The sequence below is a fragment of the Dermacentor andersoni genome, chromosome 5, assembly GCF_023375885.2.
Source record: "Dermacentor andersoni chromosome 5, qqDerAnde1_hic_scaffold, whole genome shotgun sequence".
Taxonomy (NCBI): domain Eukaryota; kingdom Metazoa; phylum Arthropoda; class Arachnida; order Ixodida; family Ixodidae; genus Dermacentor; species Dermacentor andersoni.
This window is the reverse complement of record NC_092818.1, coordinates 191,762,383-191,778,377: the sequence shown is the minus strand read 5'-3', so window position 1 is coordinate 191,778,377 and position 15,995 is coordinate 191,762,383. Positions and strand designations below refer to the sequence as shown.

Sequence of the window (15,995 nt, the reverse complement as noted above, 5' to 3'; positions counted from 1 at the left end):
CAAGCCTGAGCAAATACAATTTCATGACGGAAAATGTACTACAACGTGCCCATAATGCACTAATAGCCGAGAAATAAAACCAATGAGCGAAACAGCAGACCAGTGATTCGTCCTATCCTCTGAACTCGCTTACCACGACGCATCGAACAGCAGGCAGCGCTATCTTTTCAAGAACATCGAGTACTTGGCGGTATACACACAACTAGGGGTGTGCGAACATTCGAAACTTTTGAATAGCGAATCTGATATTGTCCTCCTTATCAGAGACTCCCAAGACAGAATTGTCGCGGGCACTGTCAAAGACAAACATTGCCTCAGGGATGACTGCGCAGCCTTTGAGAGAAACAACTTCATGTAGTCACCTGCAGAACGACACCATTTGAGAAAATCTTGAGAAAATTCAGTACGATTTTCTTGCTACATTCTTACGTATTTGTTATTTTCCTTTTTTTATTTTCATCCCCTAAAAAAATAGTCGGATCCTCCATAGTGGGCATAAACCATACAGAGGCAAACCGACCAATCAGCTCATCAGTACACCCAGTTTGGATTTGAATAATTGCTAGTAAAATAGGTTGCTGCCGATGATGATGAAAATCGTCGAAGCGGATTGATCTCCACTATATGTCAAACCACTGTAACTGACTTCCTTCGAGGTATATTTTACTAATACCCTTGACAAAGCGTCGAATTATGTTGGTATAGGTTAAGTTAGGTTCTTTCGTCCCGGGCCCTTCAGCTGTGTTTCAGCAAATCGGCTTGCAGAGAGCGATATGCCCGTGTGTGATTTCTCTACACAGAAGGCATGTACCGCCTTCTCTGCGGACGCACGTCCTCTACTCACCCGGATGGGTGCACCTATACGGTCAGCCGGAAAGCGGCGAGATGGACAAGTCGCTCTAGCCAGAGCGAGCTACACTGACCTAACCTAATGGCGAATTCTTGCTTCATTCTATAATAACTAGACATGAGCGAATATAAAGATGTCCTATAATACGAATAGTAAGTATCGAACACCGAATCGAGGCGAACGCAGCCGCATATATTTGGAGCAGAAATGCTTATTTCAGTATAGTTGTGTACCACGCTTGTACAGACTAGTGAAAAAAGAACAGCCAACTATCAGGGTCATTGAGAAATAACTTTAATCAGAAGATCACTAATCGTCAGTAACAGGACTCCATGAATAGCCTGTCAAAATGAACGCTTCTCGAGAACGCTGAATAAATGGTGGTTGAAGAAAGATAAGTAGTTGTGGGAAAAGAAAAGAAAAACTGCCGAAGGACTTCTGTGCCGTAGACACGTAAAATGACACGTTTCAAAGAAAACGGCACTGGTTGTATAGCGGAAGAAAGAAAATAAAACTACGTGGCTATACACTGCAAGAAACAGTACATTGCCGGCAACAAACAAAACTCACCGGTAGTCTATAGACGTCCAACGCGAAACCAAAAACAAAACTTGCATTACTCAATTCTTTTTGGCATTGCTTCGAAAACTCCGCGCTTCGCGTCAATTTTAGTCATTCGTGACACTTTGCTTAGCCAGAAAAATAGAGGTGGCGATGGCTTAGCAGGCGGAGCTCTCTAACCCGACTTCTAGCAGTCCATTGTTGCGAAATATTTGGTTTCTATATTCGAAAATGCAGAATAGCTAGTTTTCCAATACGAATAGCTGGTGCACCAAGTTCCCTTCGTATTGGAAACACCGAATTTAACCCCCTGCTAATTTAACCAAGCAGGGTGGCGTGCATGCTCGAACGTGATCGTCAATTGGTTTGTTATCCCTCTGGTTAAGTTGGAGTTACATACTGAAATGCTTCACTATTTCTCCATGACATAAGCGTTCAGTAGGGACACGACACTTTTTGGCGGCCGGTTTTATTTAGACGCACCACGGCTGCCATGTACTGCTGGTGGAGCCGGTGCCTGTGGTACACAAATCCGGCTGTGCAAAGGATGGAACGAGCTCACAACAAAGGGCGGCGCGCTTTGAGGCCTCCCTGGACGTCGTAGCACGGAAGCCTTAGGTCCCAACACACCATGTTGATGTAAGCGAGGTCTTCTCGGCTGAAGATATTTACGAAAGACAGTTCGGTGCCCGGCTCTGCCGTAGTGAGCGCTTCCAAGGCCTGTCGAATCAGGCTCCTGGTGACCGGTTCCACGGCCTGTTCGATGGACAATCGCTGAAACGCCTCTTTCAAATCCAGCTCGTCCGAAGCCCTGTTGTTGAGACGTGTGAGGCACATGGACAGGACCAAGAGAACAAGGTCAATATACGACGAACGCTCGCACTATGGAGCAAAACGTAAAGTGGCAGAAAAATAGAGTTCGGAGCAATCTGCACAATTTTCATCAGCTTCCCATCATATCGAGCCGCTGCCTGTACCTGTTAGTTCACCTTAACAACCGTGGCGCTGCATGGCGTGGGCTGTACTATAGGCTGCTTTACCTTCAGTGAAGGCAGAAAACACTAAATATATAAAGCAAAAGAGTGCAGAAAACATTTTGTGCCACTCAAGTAGACTCCGTTAAGAGAATGCCTCACGTGCATGCTGCTTTTTGTTGGCCCCTACAGAGCATGGTAATAAATGCAGAATGACACGCGTGTTAATCGTTTTCCGGCGGCAGTTTTTCACCCGTTTACAACTGTTACAACCTTATCGCTCAACGCAGGAGGCGTCTTCATGTATCGGAACTATCTCGATTTCTCTAACGCGGGAGCCTTGTCTATCACATTTCATGAGCTACTCGAATAGCGGTGTACATTCTAGAACGTACGCGCGCACCAGCGATTACGCTGGAATGTATGATGAATCACGCATAAATAGCCGACGCGTCTGAGCCGTAGATCAGATTCCCACAATTACGTGCTCGCCGTTTCGTTTTGCTCCGAGTGTTGCTTGTTTTTGTGAGCAATCAGGGTCACCCAATAAAACGTTCGCTTTTATTGCGATAGCAATTATATGGACAGTCAAGGCGCATTTTTGCCGTCGCCATCGCCATGATGTCCCGCAGAAAGTCCAAGTGCAATAACATCGTTGCCGCTCGCCTATGCTGTAGACGTACAGATAGATTGCGAGGGTGGGCCGAGGGTGGTGGCTTGATCTCGCGCGAGCAAGGAAGGAACGCGGGGAGCGCGCAGTTTCCCATCGCACGCAAGGCACCAGGAGGGGGGGGGGGGGAGAGTTCTACTCCGGCGGCGGCTGCGTATGGCGCGGCTGAGCGTGGCCGCGTGGGCTCTGTCTTGAAAGCGATCTGCCATGAGTGCAGAGTCTATAGGTGCGCCGAGGGCTAATAGCTTCGTCTGCGCTGTGTTCTCGCCGCATAGTTCACGTTGAAGCGAGAGGCAGCGCAAAGGACAACTCGCTCGCTGCTGCTTTTCCTCACACCAGCGTTTTGACAGCGAATATCAGCGCTTACCGAATGAGGTGTTTCTGTTTGTCTGCGCGCGCGCGACAGCATTCTTGTTAATTTAGTAAGCGAAAATTCACGAGTCTATACGGCCCATAAAATTACTATCCTTACTTCGTATTGTCGTCGTATGTCTACTAATTTGCTATCGCAATCGATGCTTCGCCTTTTGGGCGATACTGATGTCACGTCTTTGGCAGTGTCTCATTCTTCACCGTCATGACAGTGGGCCAATATACACAGAATGTCCTAGCTGCCATGCATTAACATAAAGAAAAGAGAACAAGAGATGGATCATTATGCGAAGGAAACTAAGTACATGTCTTTTACTGTTGACTGAAGTTGCCGCTAGTAACTTTTTGTTGACAATAAATTCACCCTAACCTAGCATAACCAAATCTAAATTATAATAATCTAACGGGATCACTAGTGTCACATTGTCAAGGTATCAATTGAGAAGTTAGGAAAAATCATAAGGAACTTCTAACTGCGATGCTTGAGCAACTTAATTGCGTGCTAATTATTTCCGGCTCACGCTTAATTAGTCACATTTGTCCACAGTTCATGGATAGCTGATCACTGATCTAAAGCGAACGTAGCGTCGCTCTGACCACTGGCGAAAAAAAAAAAAAAAGGAATAGGACAGGAAAGAGCCATCGCTATAAAGTTTGTGCTGAATAGCTAAAACGCCAATTATTTTATTGCGATAGCAATTATACGGGCACTCCAGGAGAATTGTTGTCGTCGCTGTGAGGTTCCGTATGAAGTACAAGTGCGATAAGATCGCGGCGGCGCGCCGTGTGTTGTAGGTACGAGGGAAAGCATGCGAGGTTGAGCCGATAAGGATGGTGGCTTGGTGCGACCACGTATTTTCGCGCGCGCAAGTCAGGAAGGCGAGGAGGGTGCTCGGCGGCTTTTTGCGCGCGCTGGAAGGGGAGAGGGGGGGGAGCCAGGGTAGACTGCGTCTCCGCTTCTACACCGGCCGCGGCTGTTGGAGGTAATCTGAGGTGGGTTCGAAGGCTAGCCGAACCGAGATGGTGGCTTCATTTGCGCTGTATTCTCGCGCGCCTATTGCGCTTTGAAGCGAGAGGCAGCCCGAAAGGGAATTCACTCGATGCTGCTGCCATCATCACACCAGCGTTCTGAGAGCGAGTGTCCGCGGTCATCCAGTGACGTGTGTTCGTGTTTGCCTGTGCGCGCGTGACACTGTCATTGTTAATTTAGTTAGTAAGCGCATATTTACAGCAGTTTATATAGCTGATAGAACAACTCAGATTACAGCCTATAGCTGTCCAATAATTTGCTGTCTTAATCAATGCTCCCCCTTTCAAGGTGAAACTGCGATTACTTTGTTTAATTAAGAATGTTTGTGGAAATTGTGTATTTTTTATTCATTGTACTGCTGCTACTGCTATGTGGGATCAGGGACCTCTGTCAGGTATTCGTTGCCTTTTATACCTGCATCCTATGTAGATTTTGTGCGATTTCAGGAAACGAATTAAAATATTTTACCGGCCCCGAATGGTCACCGTCAGTGAATCAGGTATACGTCAGTTGAATAGAAAAACAACTGTCGATGATGCCTCTCTCAATGCAATATAGTAATTCGCAATTGAGATTATATATAGCGCGGTCCCCGACCGAAACGTTGAAATAAATATTTTGTTTAACGTTCTTTCTTAATGTAGTTCATAATTTGTTTCTTTAATATCAACAAATGATATATATGGAGTGAAACAGGGTAATATAATCTCGCCCGCCCACCGCACTCACTCACTCACTCACTCACTCACTCACTCACTCACTCACTCACTCACTCACTCACTCACTCACTCACTCACTCACTCACTCACTCACTCACTCACTCACTCACTCACTCACTCACTCACTCACTCACTCACTCACTCACTCACTCACTCACTCACTCACTCACTCACAGTTCCGAGAGCTTCACTTCAGCCGCCAAGTGGTGGTTAGCACACAGAGTGCGCGCGCACGCATAAGCGCTTGAATAGAGTGTATACGCACTCGTACGGGTCTTCGTAGTCTCGCTCCAGTTCGACAAGGCCGCCCTCCAGCAACAGGAGCTCTTTCTTGACGTGCGCAGACTGCGGCTTCAGAGCGAGCAAACGGCGCTGCACATGATGTGCCTCCTTGTACTCGCCAAGCATGCGCAGTCCCACAGCGTATCGGTAAAGCGCCTTGGCGTTTGTTGGGTCCAGCAGCAGGGCACGCCGGGAGATCGTGACGGCCTGAACGAGGTTGGGGAGGACCTTAGAGGTATTCAAAGGGTCATCGAGCTGGATTCACACGGTATAGATCAAATAAATTTCTCCCCGCGAACTAGCACGGCGCAACCCGATCACCACGCGTTGGAACAGTGCATGATCTGCAAGCTGCGTTCCTTCTTTATCCAACGCGGGAACCGATGCAACTGAACAGCATTTGCAGCCCGCAAACATTGGCGACGCCGGCTCGGGCCTTGTCAATGAGGCGTCGCCTCACGCCGAGTTGCGTCAGCGCGATAAGCATGAAATCCTCATATGTATGCAGGACGTCAAAGCTATTATGCATCGCGTTTATGACCAAGTGCATATTGTTCACATTCGAGTAGAGCAGCCGCCAAGAAATTTTTTTCGATGCCATTCAATTCATTAATAAATTGCATTTATCTAATATTTAACTACTGCTCTGAATACCATGCTATCAATGAATAATTTGTAGAAAATTGAAAGAAACTTAAAACTGTTTATGTCTTCAGCCATTTACTTTTTGTCCGTTAATTTTTTCCGACTGATAGCAGCCGGAGAAAAATAAAAAAAAATTGGAGGCTTATCAAGGTTAAGTCCAGTGGATGCGAAGCATCCACTGGGCTTAACCTTAGCGTATCCTTAGCGTTTGGAGGCATCTTTTTTTTTTTATTTTTTTTTATGGGGTTTTACGTGCCAAAACCACTTTCTGATTATGAGGCACGCCGTAGTGGAGGACTCCGGAAATTTAGACCACCTGGGGTTCTTTAACGTGCACCTAAATCTAAGTACACGGGTGTTTTCGCATTTCGCCCCCATCGAAATGCGGCCGCCGTGGCCGGCATTCGATCCCGCGACCTCGTGCTCAGCAGCCTAACACCATAGCCACTGAGCAACCACGGCGGGTTGGAGGCATCTTGACCGCATACACGCCCGGCGCAAAGACGCTGGCGCGGTTGCGGGCACAGAGACTGACGCGACGGCGGGCGCGCGCCGCTTCATCCCTGACGTGACGTCACATATCACGTGATGCAGCGATGGTGGCGCCGCCGCCGCGTCGCGCGCGACGGCGCGAACCGAAGCGTGGAGGCCTCCGCCGGGCGACGTCCGACGGCGCGATATGAGGCCCCATCTGCAGCCGGTGTGACGTCATCACGTGACGTCACATCATGTGATCTCACTTCAGGGTCAATGGTGGCCACCGCCGGGAGGCGACCGACGGCGCGATATGAGGCCCCATCTGCAGCCGGTGAGACGTCATCACGTGACGTCATGTCACGTGACCTACTTGAAGGTCACTTGAAGGTCAATGGTGGCCACCGCCGGGAGGCGACCGACGGCGCGATATGAGGCCCCATCTGCAGCCGGTGTGACTTCATCACGTGACGTCATGTCACGTGACCTACTTGAAGGTCACTTGAAGGTCACTTGAAGGTCAATGGTGGCCACCGCCGGGCGTCGCGCGAAGGCCCGAAACCTACGTTAATATGCTTCGCATAAAATATCCCGTGACTAACCGTCCGCGCGTATCAAAAAGCAGCGCCCTCAAACACGCTCCGCAGGAGTTTGTGAGCGCGTACTTTTTCCACGACGCATCAACCACCAGTTAGCGGACGCTCTCTTAACACCAAGGCGCCGCGCTGTCGCGGGAGGGGCGCGCCAGATAAAGCGCCAGCTATGCCACTCTGTATCAGCCCGTTTGGATGAATCGCGCGGCCCGCTTGGCAAGCACATGTCAACCCGTACGTACCAGCTTGGGATTGTGCATGCGCAAGGCGCACTGTGCTCGATTTGAATAAAGCTTAACGAGCAGCCTGCGCCTTTTGTTGTTGTTCTTATCATCGGTCGGAACCGGCGCCGACTCCAGGAACTTAGCGGCCGCCGCGTAGCAACTTTCTGCAGCGGGGACGTTGCCGGCCGCGTAGATACGGTTGCCGTTGCGTTGTTTCCGACAACAGATCTGCGTCGGAAGGAGAGCAGAAGAAGCCGTCGCTGAAGGCCGTCAAAAGGACACAGCACCTATCGGCAATGCGGGCTAATGCGACTATGTCACCACATTTTCGAGTGCAATGCGCACGGTGTTAAAAAAAAAGAAAGAGGCGACGCCATGCTGGGCTGTGCAAGCAGCGCTTGAGCAACGGCTCCCACTAGTGATCTTAGGCTGGGATTGCATATATATAGATATTCTACGTGGCGTTGTACGGACGGGATTGCGCGTAATTGTCAACCTGTTTTGAGTAGAGGCGGCGACTGTAGTGCCGCCGCACGGGAGGAATGGAAAGCCGACTGCAGCCGCGTACACTGTAAAATAATTTACACCCTTAAACGTGAAAAAGGGTGTAAATGTGTCTATAACTCACACCCTTGGGGTGTTGGTTATACAAACAACAACCTACGGTGTGAGATATAGACACATTTACACCCTTTTTCGCTTTTAAGGGTGTAAATTATTTTACAGTGTATCGGCGCCTTAGGGAAGAGTCTTCGTCTAAAGACGTCATGTACGCGCCACAAAGAGCGCGCTCATTCACATTTGCGTAAGTACGATGCATAAGCGGCGCGCCACTATTTAGGACACTTTGGTAGCGCCTCCAAGACACGAAGAAAAAGCGAGGGGGGCACCAAAGCAGGAACCTGGACCGTTCAGCTGTTCGCCATGCGAACAAAGCCCCGGTACGCTTTGGCCTCTTTGGCCTTTGGCCACGCTCGTTCCAGATTTTCGATTCCCCCGTTGCACTTTGCGTGCTGCCTTGATTGTCCTGCACCACCCGCTTTGCTACAATCTCAGGTGCTCTTCTGAGGCCGTTGTCTGGCAGCACTACATCTATTTCTGCATGCCGCACGCTCCCCAGCGAGCATAGCGAAGGAACTCCATAGGCGTATTGGCGCCTTAGGTAAAGGGCGTATACCTCAACACGAAACCCAATCCAAGGTACGGATACGTGACTGTGGCGTGCATCGCGTTTATGACGTGCGGTAGCTCTGCAGACAGACTATTGTGAAGAGGGCCTACGCCGCACTAAGGCTCACATTTGACGGAGCACAACGAAATCACAAACTGGCCTTTTTTGTGAGGGATGCATGACGAGGGCTTTTTCGAACTGACGCGTCGACATCTCTAGCAGCACTGCGCGCAGTTTCTCGCTACTCCGTGAATTAACGCGGAGACGTTAAGAGGCTACTCCAAGCATTAATGTGAAATGCCGAATTCATTCGTACGTCCCTGTAATACTCAGGAATTAGTCGTAGTACCGTGCACGATTTGGCCAACACCATTTCCACACTCCATGAAGACGGCACTACCAAGCAACCGGTGCCATACAACGCGACAGCAAGCTGTCGACTCACCCCAAAGAGAGTGTTGGTAGGCATTAGTCGGGAGTCGATGTCCGCGCCGCCGTCGTCCTCCGTCTCGGTGAAGTCTACCAAAGCGATCTCATAAACGAGTGTTGCGTTCGGCGGGATGCGAGGGAGGCACCCCTGGGCACCGAATCCATACCCCGCCGCGATCTTGACGTGACATTCTTCGCCCCGTCGCATACTCTGCACAGCGATCTGCAGCCCCAGTACTCCTAATTCTTCCAGGCTGCGTTGCGGAGGAAACACTCCTCTTTAGGCAGTATGTTGAAGCATTTTACTTGATTTTGTTTTTATCATTTGATAAGTACCTTTCCACGTAGCGAAAGTGCTGTATTGTGTTGCAGTACAAAATACTATATATTTCACGGCGAATACACTAAATGCTCAATTTGTGCGCTGAAAAAAAAATTGTAGCAGTCGGAATTGCACCTGCATACTGCACAATATTAGTATCGTCAAGAGAAACCGATGCAAGTGAACAACAACAGTTACTCTACAAAGGATAAGAAATGTAAAAGCAAATGATATTTTCAACCAATCTAAGGATTGAGGGAAGTGCAATTTGAGTACTTTGCACCAGATAACTATATGCTGGTTCAACGGCTGCCATTCTCTGGCGATGAAGCAGCATGCGCATGGCGGCCGGGAGTAAGATCCATTGGCAACATTCTCTCTTGTGCGTCTTCGCAATGGGCGAACAGGAACAGCCATAACGGCCTGCAGTGTGCCCCCACGAGGGATGACGCTAGTTTCCATGGTGCAGCGGAGACAAGCGCCAGTTCCCTTCTACAGAACATGGCCGATCTCCTGCGCGCCCATTGGAAGGCATCGTTACCGTCTGGTCTGGGACACTCACTTGCAGCGGTGGGGAGTGTTTCGCATCCACGTTGAATCTATCCGCTCGGTCCAGCTACATTTGACATAGGCGTTGTAGTGGAACGTCACGATAGCGTGTCGGGTGACAACGGGCCCTGACCCTGGTTTCATGATCTGCGGTAAAACGCGCGCCAATCGACACAGTTATGTACAAGATGAGGGCCACATTCTTGATGAGAAAAGCGACTGGCTGAGAATTGAGACTGCATGGTGTGCTACCATCTACTGTCAGGCTCTGTTGCTGCAAGGTTTCCTTTGTGTCTTCTGCTCCCTTACATCGAGTTATACGAATGGTGAAGAAGAAAGATCGCGCACAGCTACCACGGGGGGATTTGCCTGAGGAACGTAGTAGCAAAGGCCGTTTCAAATGCCGCACTTTTCGTCGCACCGGAAGTGCAGTTTCCGTCGCATGCGAGGGAAATCGAAATCGCACTGGTCGCAGATGGTCTGCAACGCTTTACCTCTAAGTTGGTTGGTCGAACGTCGCATCGATGGCAGCGATTGGTGCAATCTCGGGACGCCAACACCACAAAGGGGAGAAAACAGCTGCGGAGAACTGTCGAAATTGGACGGAGAACTGTTTCGTTGTTTGTTTATGGTGGGAAATGTCTGTTGTTCAACAAGTCCAGAATACTTCAACTTCTTGTGGAGCCTTGGATTGCAGAATCCGGTACGCACGTACATCAGCACCGCGACACGCCAATAAGGGGGAAAAGAAAAGAAAATGAAGATTTGATTTGCTCATTTCCATGCGTTCGTTAGCACACTGAGTAGCAAATGAAGTGCATTTTCACATTGTCTCCGGGTGTGGCGAGTATAACTTTGCGGGCATTTCAGGTCATGCATACGCTCTGCATGCTTGTTGCCAATGCTCCGAGCTGTGTTTCCTGCGTGACGAAGATTTCTAGGGGCGTGCGAATATCGGGGCGCTATAACGTAAGACTATTCCAAACTTCTCTATTCCAGTTCTGAAATCAGCACTCCGCGATCGGTCAAAAACTTTTTAACCCTACCCTCCCCCCTCCCCCTTCACCTGTCTGTCACGCGACGTCATGAAAACAGCAATAGCTCTCCATCTGATATGACGTGTACACACTGATTATGCATAATTTGACCGAACAAAAGAAAAATAGTTATTTCTGATTCGACGCCTTTTCACCATTAGCCCTAGGCTATTGGTCAAAAGTTTTAGGGCTGCAGACACTTCACCTGCCTGTCACGCGACGTCACAATATCGCGAAAACGCACCGCGTCAAAGTGACGTGTACGTGTTAAAGATGCATTAATATGCCGAACAAAACTGAGTTTTCTTCTGAATAGCCGCAGGCTGCCCCGTTCCGAAAGGAATAAAAGATGGATGTCGCCGATCGCTCAGGCACTGGCTATAGACTCGAACCTGCCGGAGAGCAAGGGTTTATTTGAGTATAATAAAACTTCTTGCGTGGCCGTGTAAGGTTTTGGAGCCCTTTCGGCGCGTTTACGACCTCATTCTGCCAACCCTTCGTTGCTGAGGATCCGTTTTAGCGTCATTCTTCAGCTTCTGTTGCATGCCGCCGTGATTTTCGACCATCCACAGCAAGCTACGTGGGCGAAAGCGCACAAATCGCAGACGCCGGCACCACCTTCTTCATCCAGTTATCGACTTTCAGTGCAGTGGCTCGGCCCTGTCGAATCCCTCTCCAGTTGAGCGTGCTTCTCGGCTCTTTCCAGCGAATTAGATAAGACAAGCCGCTCAGTGTAGGTGATGTTATTCGTTTTTTAAGCCAAAAAAAAGTGACCTGCTATGAACGAGGACAGCGTTTGATTGGTCTCATCAGACAACCCTGCGAGTGACCGCCCGATGCTAGCGTCGGCGGTTATGCAAAGTCGACGTCAGGAGATTGGAATAAAAACATATCGGAATAGCTTTACATTATAGGGCCCCCAGTTTCTTATATCTAACGGAATACGAGTCGAATGCCACAAGGCAGTTGAAATGAATATCGAATACCTTTTGAATAGTTGGCGAATAATACACAGCTTCCTTACTGTTATTATCGAACATCTTTGAACGTACTGCTAATTTCAACATTGCATTAATTATGTTGCAGTGAAACATCTTCGTATTTAATCTGATAAAGAGCACATACTAGGTGCTGTATCTATACGTTGTACCGCACAGTACTCACTACAGTATTAGATATAAACAAAATTCTATTGCGAGTCGTCGTAGTTCAGCCGCAAAAGACTGGCTTCCAGAGCGACGTAGCATGCTCTAGTACATCATGTCAACTATGGATGGAATGAAAGTTATCGCGTGTTTACTTCAATTTCATGTTTGATGATGCACGGTCGACAAAGGGAAGTATTCGAAAACGATTGGATATATCCAGATTTTATACTATTGGCTACTAACACATTCGCATTGTCTCCAAATTTCAGCAGGCTGTGACATCCGGCTCCTCAGAAAGGTGCGCCTATATTCCACATCACAAGTTGGTTGCAGCACTGCCGAAGGTACGAGGCGTGCACAGGCAAGCATCCTTGCGCAGCGGTATTCAAGGTGTGTTTTTTTGTTTAGCTGCACCAATTTTTTAAAAGATTGTCTATGCCAGATAGAGAAATTCTAACCCTTGATCTACATTACTCGCTGAGGCGGCCATTACCTCTACGAGAAATCAAAATCTTCAGTTGAATAATTATCGTATATAATTACGCTAATTATCCAATTAATTCGTTACTCTACGCCACATATCTTAATCTACGAATTATAGCCGCTGAGTTCGCACGGCGTACTTACTTGGAAAAAATATTGTGGACCGCACCACTTCCGAGATATTTATTTTCAAAGTGTCTGTCGAAATGCATGCGGTTCCAGTTATTTTTGTGCTTGAATGCATTAAACAGTCGTTTATTAAAAAAAGTAACCGGAACACCAGTGCACTTCGTTGGAAACTTAATATCTCAGAACTGGTGCTGCCCAGATAATTTTTTCCAAGTGGATACGCCGTGCGAACTCAGCGGCTATAATTCCTAGATTGAAATGTGTGGCGTAAAGTGACTAATTAAAAGGTTAACTAACGTAATTACGTTAACTATTCCATTGAATATTTCGATTTCTCGTAGGAGTAATGGCCGCCTCATCGAGTAATTTAGATAAAGGTTTACACTTGTGCTATCTACCATAGGCAATCTTTAAAAATTTTGGTGCAGCTAAAAAAAAAGAACTGCATATAGTTCCGGGCATAGCTGGCTGATTATTGGCTACACTAGAGAGCCATTTTTACTCGCTACATAATATGATACAGCGGTACGTCACATGTTAGGTCATTTGCGCGTGCACGTCGTATACCGGAATTACTTCGGCAGTTACGCCTGTAATCGTAACAGCCACCCCATAACCGTGGCGAAATAGCAGCGCCCATGCAGCGCCGACCACCCGCTTCGATCCGAATTCGCGCTTGTTACTGGCTATCCGCCCTGTCAGCGAGAAACAAGCGCCAAAATTCGTCATTGCTATATGAGTCTCACTTCAAGCTGACGTCAAATCATTCGGTATGTTTTGTCGTAATTATTGAGATCGGCCTCTTGTTTTCACGCTGCTAGGACTACAGACGTGGCACCGAGCCGTAAAACTTGTCTGATTTCTAGTTATCAGATGGCACCACAGCATTAGCATTGGTGATGCATTGACGATGCGGAACGTTATAAAAGCCTAATGATTCATTGCATCATTAATTACCTGGCATGGTTGCTTAGTGGCTATGGTGTTAGACTGCTAAGCGTGAGGTCGCGGGATCGAATTCCGGCCACGGCGGCCACATTTCGATGGGGTCGAAATGCGAAAACACCCGTGTACTTAGATTTAGGTGCGCGTTAAAGAACCCTAGGTGGTCGAACTTTTCAGAGTCTCACACTATACGGCGTGCCTCATAATCAGAAAGTGGTTTTGGCACGTAAAACTCCATGATTTAATTTTCTTTTTCATCATTACTACCCCGCTCTAGCATGGTACGTGGTGACGGTAGCGAGCAAACGCCAAGTATACATATATAGACGGCGAACAGACACTGTGGCGCGGATGAACATTTGTAAGGGCATTCGCGCGTGCTACTTGCTAAGGAGGCTGCAAGGTAACCGCAGGGAAAGCGTACAGGTAAGCCGAAGCCCTGCTGTCGCATGCATATAAACGCAGCTTATCGTTACGGTGTCAAAACATTTTTTGCGCCGATCCACTAACCATGGAACATGTAACATACTTTTAAGGGTTAACTGCTGGGCTAGTTGGTGATCTTGCATACTGAAAAGATTTTGCGCCAAAAAACAACACACACAAGAAAGACGACGACACCACGGGCGCTTGGAACATGTAACAGTATATGGCAAGCAGACGCTGAGCAGACGACGCGGCGCGGGTGAGTACATCTCGAGGGGCATTCGGCCTTGCTATTGGCTAAGAATTCTTGTAGCTTCCACCGTGCTGCAACCAGATTGAGAGATGGAGCAAACGTGGCATTGGATGGTGCGTAGGCGCTTACGCGTTTAAGCGTTTCAAGCCGCAATGACAGCGCCACGCCAAAACGCCACCAAAGGCGTATTGTGCATGCAGACGCTGTGCGCAACGCGCTCAACTTTCTAATGACACCAATGGTATAACGGCCCAATACGACCGTTTCTACGACTGAAAGCCAGCCGATCAGCTTTCCTGGTTCTGCACAATCGTGTGTCGGCCTTAATATATACCCGCGCGCATGAGCCGCACGCATTTGAAAGAACGCGGGGCCTGAGCAGTGCTACCACCACGGTGGCTGCGGCTACCTGCTACAGCCATCAATGAACAAAGGTGTTAGATCGTGCATATTACTCAGTACGATATCAATGGATACACTACTCAGCCCCTCTCCGCTTATTCCATCCTCTTTTTCGTCTTTTTAGGCGGCTCCTAGCATGCGCCTTCTAATGACGTTGCGGTAGGCAGCGATGCCTTATATAACATATCCCCTCTTGAAAAAAAAAAAAAAGAAACGGTTGTCCATTACTTCCTAACGTAGTCCTGGGCCGGTATTTTGTAGCGATGCCTTTTCCGATTCTATCCTTTTTCAGGCTTTTCGCGCTTGGCCAGTGGTCAGAGCGACGGTCTGCCCACATTATCAACGGGATCAGGCGGCCGTGTGTGGTGGATGATAAGAATAGCATAGAATAAGGCATAAGGCGTCGCTACAAAATAGCGGCCCTGCAGCTTCTTCGGTGTCTTCTTGCTGCGGGCGCTTCTCACGCGCGCTTCGCATCCTGGCAAATTGAATGAAGCTTGTTGCGTGCGCCCTGCAGCAGGTGGTTCAGGGTACAGGGGTGCATTATCTGCGCTTGATGTGTCAGGTTGTGACGCATGATTTACAGCCGCCATAGCTGAATGATCGGATGCCAGTGACCAGTTCACGACAGCAGAGGTACCGAATTCCATTGTGCTGATAGCTTCACGACGAACGGCCGCTAATTTGAATTTGAGTAAACGGAGAGGGACTGAGTATAATGTCTCCATTGATATCGTACTGAGTAATATGCCCGATATAACAGAAGTCAGCTAATTTATCGCACTGAACCCACCTTTTTCATGACACCCCCGTCTTCAGTCAGGTCTTCCATCTCGGTTGCGGATATATGGACAGGCGTCCGGGCCGGTGGCTTCGATGGCTCTGTGCTGAGCTCCATGCACGTCTCGCGACTTTTTTTCGAAGGCACGATCGAACGCCGAATGCGTGCACGAGACGGCGCGGGCTCGAGCCAGCACAAGCCTCCTTAATAATGATGATCAATTCAAGAATGGCACGTTCCAAAGAGGTTAAAGAAAAACTGCTGGAGTGGAGGGAGCGCCTGTCAAGTGAAGCCGCCGCGTCGCCATCTTGCGGGGAGGGGGGGGGGGGGGGGGGGAGGGCAAAAGCACGCCAGTCGCCGCAGCTTGTGTGTTTCGGATCGTCTTGTCTTGCCGTGCGCGCTGCTCTGCGGATCCGAAAATGTGCTAGTGATCTCGTGCGTTTCTAGGAAAGTTGACGTACAAGCAGTTGACATGTTACTCTTATCCTTCTCATTTAAATAAGGTTGCCGATTAGCACTGCCTTGT

The 15,995-nt window shown here is 48.6% G+C and overlaps 1 protein-coding gene across 2 annotated transcripts; it reads right to left on the bottom strand.

Moving 5' to 3' along the window:
• Nucleotides 1-891: 891 nt before the first annotated feature.
• Nucleotides 892-15,776, bottom strand: LOC126532237 (inactive peptidyl-prolyl cis-trans isomerase FKBP6-like). Of its 2 annotated transcripts, XM_055071459.2 has the most exons (6): nt 15,482-15,776; nt 9,879-10,012; nt 9,011-9,248; nt 7,413-7,622; nt 5,442-5,665; nt 894-2,222 (listed from the first exon to the last, which is right to left on the bottom strand). In XM_055071459.2, exons 1-6 carry the CDS (start codon nt 15,584-15,586, stop codon nt 1,970-1,972), a joined length of 1,164 nt encoding a protein of 387 aa, XP_054927434.1. In that variant the 5' UTR covers nt 15,587-15,776; the 3' UTR covers nt 894-1,969. The 2 variants fall into 2 exon arrangements, with proteins under 2 accessions (XP_054927435.1, XP_054927434.1); XM_055071460.2 differs by lacking the exon at nt 7,413-7,622 and having other exon boundaries at nt 892-2,222.
• Nucleotides 15,777-15,995: the final 219 nt, after the last annotated feature.

Coding starts and splice junctions, on each gene's coding strand:
- LOC126532237 (XM_055071459.2), bottom strand. CDS start 15,586: ATGGAGCTCAGCACAGAGCCATCGAAGCCACCGGCCCGGACGCCTGTC. Junction 10,013..15,481: donor ACGGGGGTGTCATGAAAAAG/GTGGGTTCAGTG, acceptor GTTTTACCGCAG/ATCATGAAACCAGGGTCAGG. Junction 9,249..9,878: donor AACACTCCCCACCGCTGCAA/GTGAGTGTCCCA, acceptor TCCGCAACGCAG/CCTGGAAGAATTAGGAGTAC.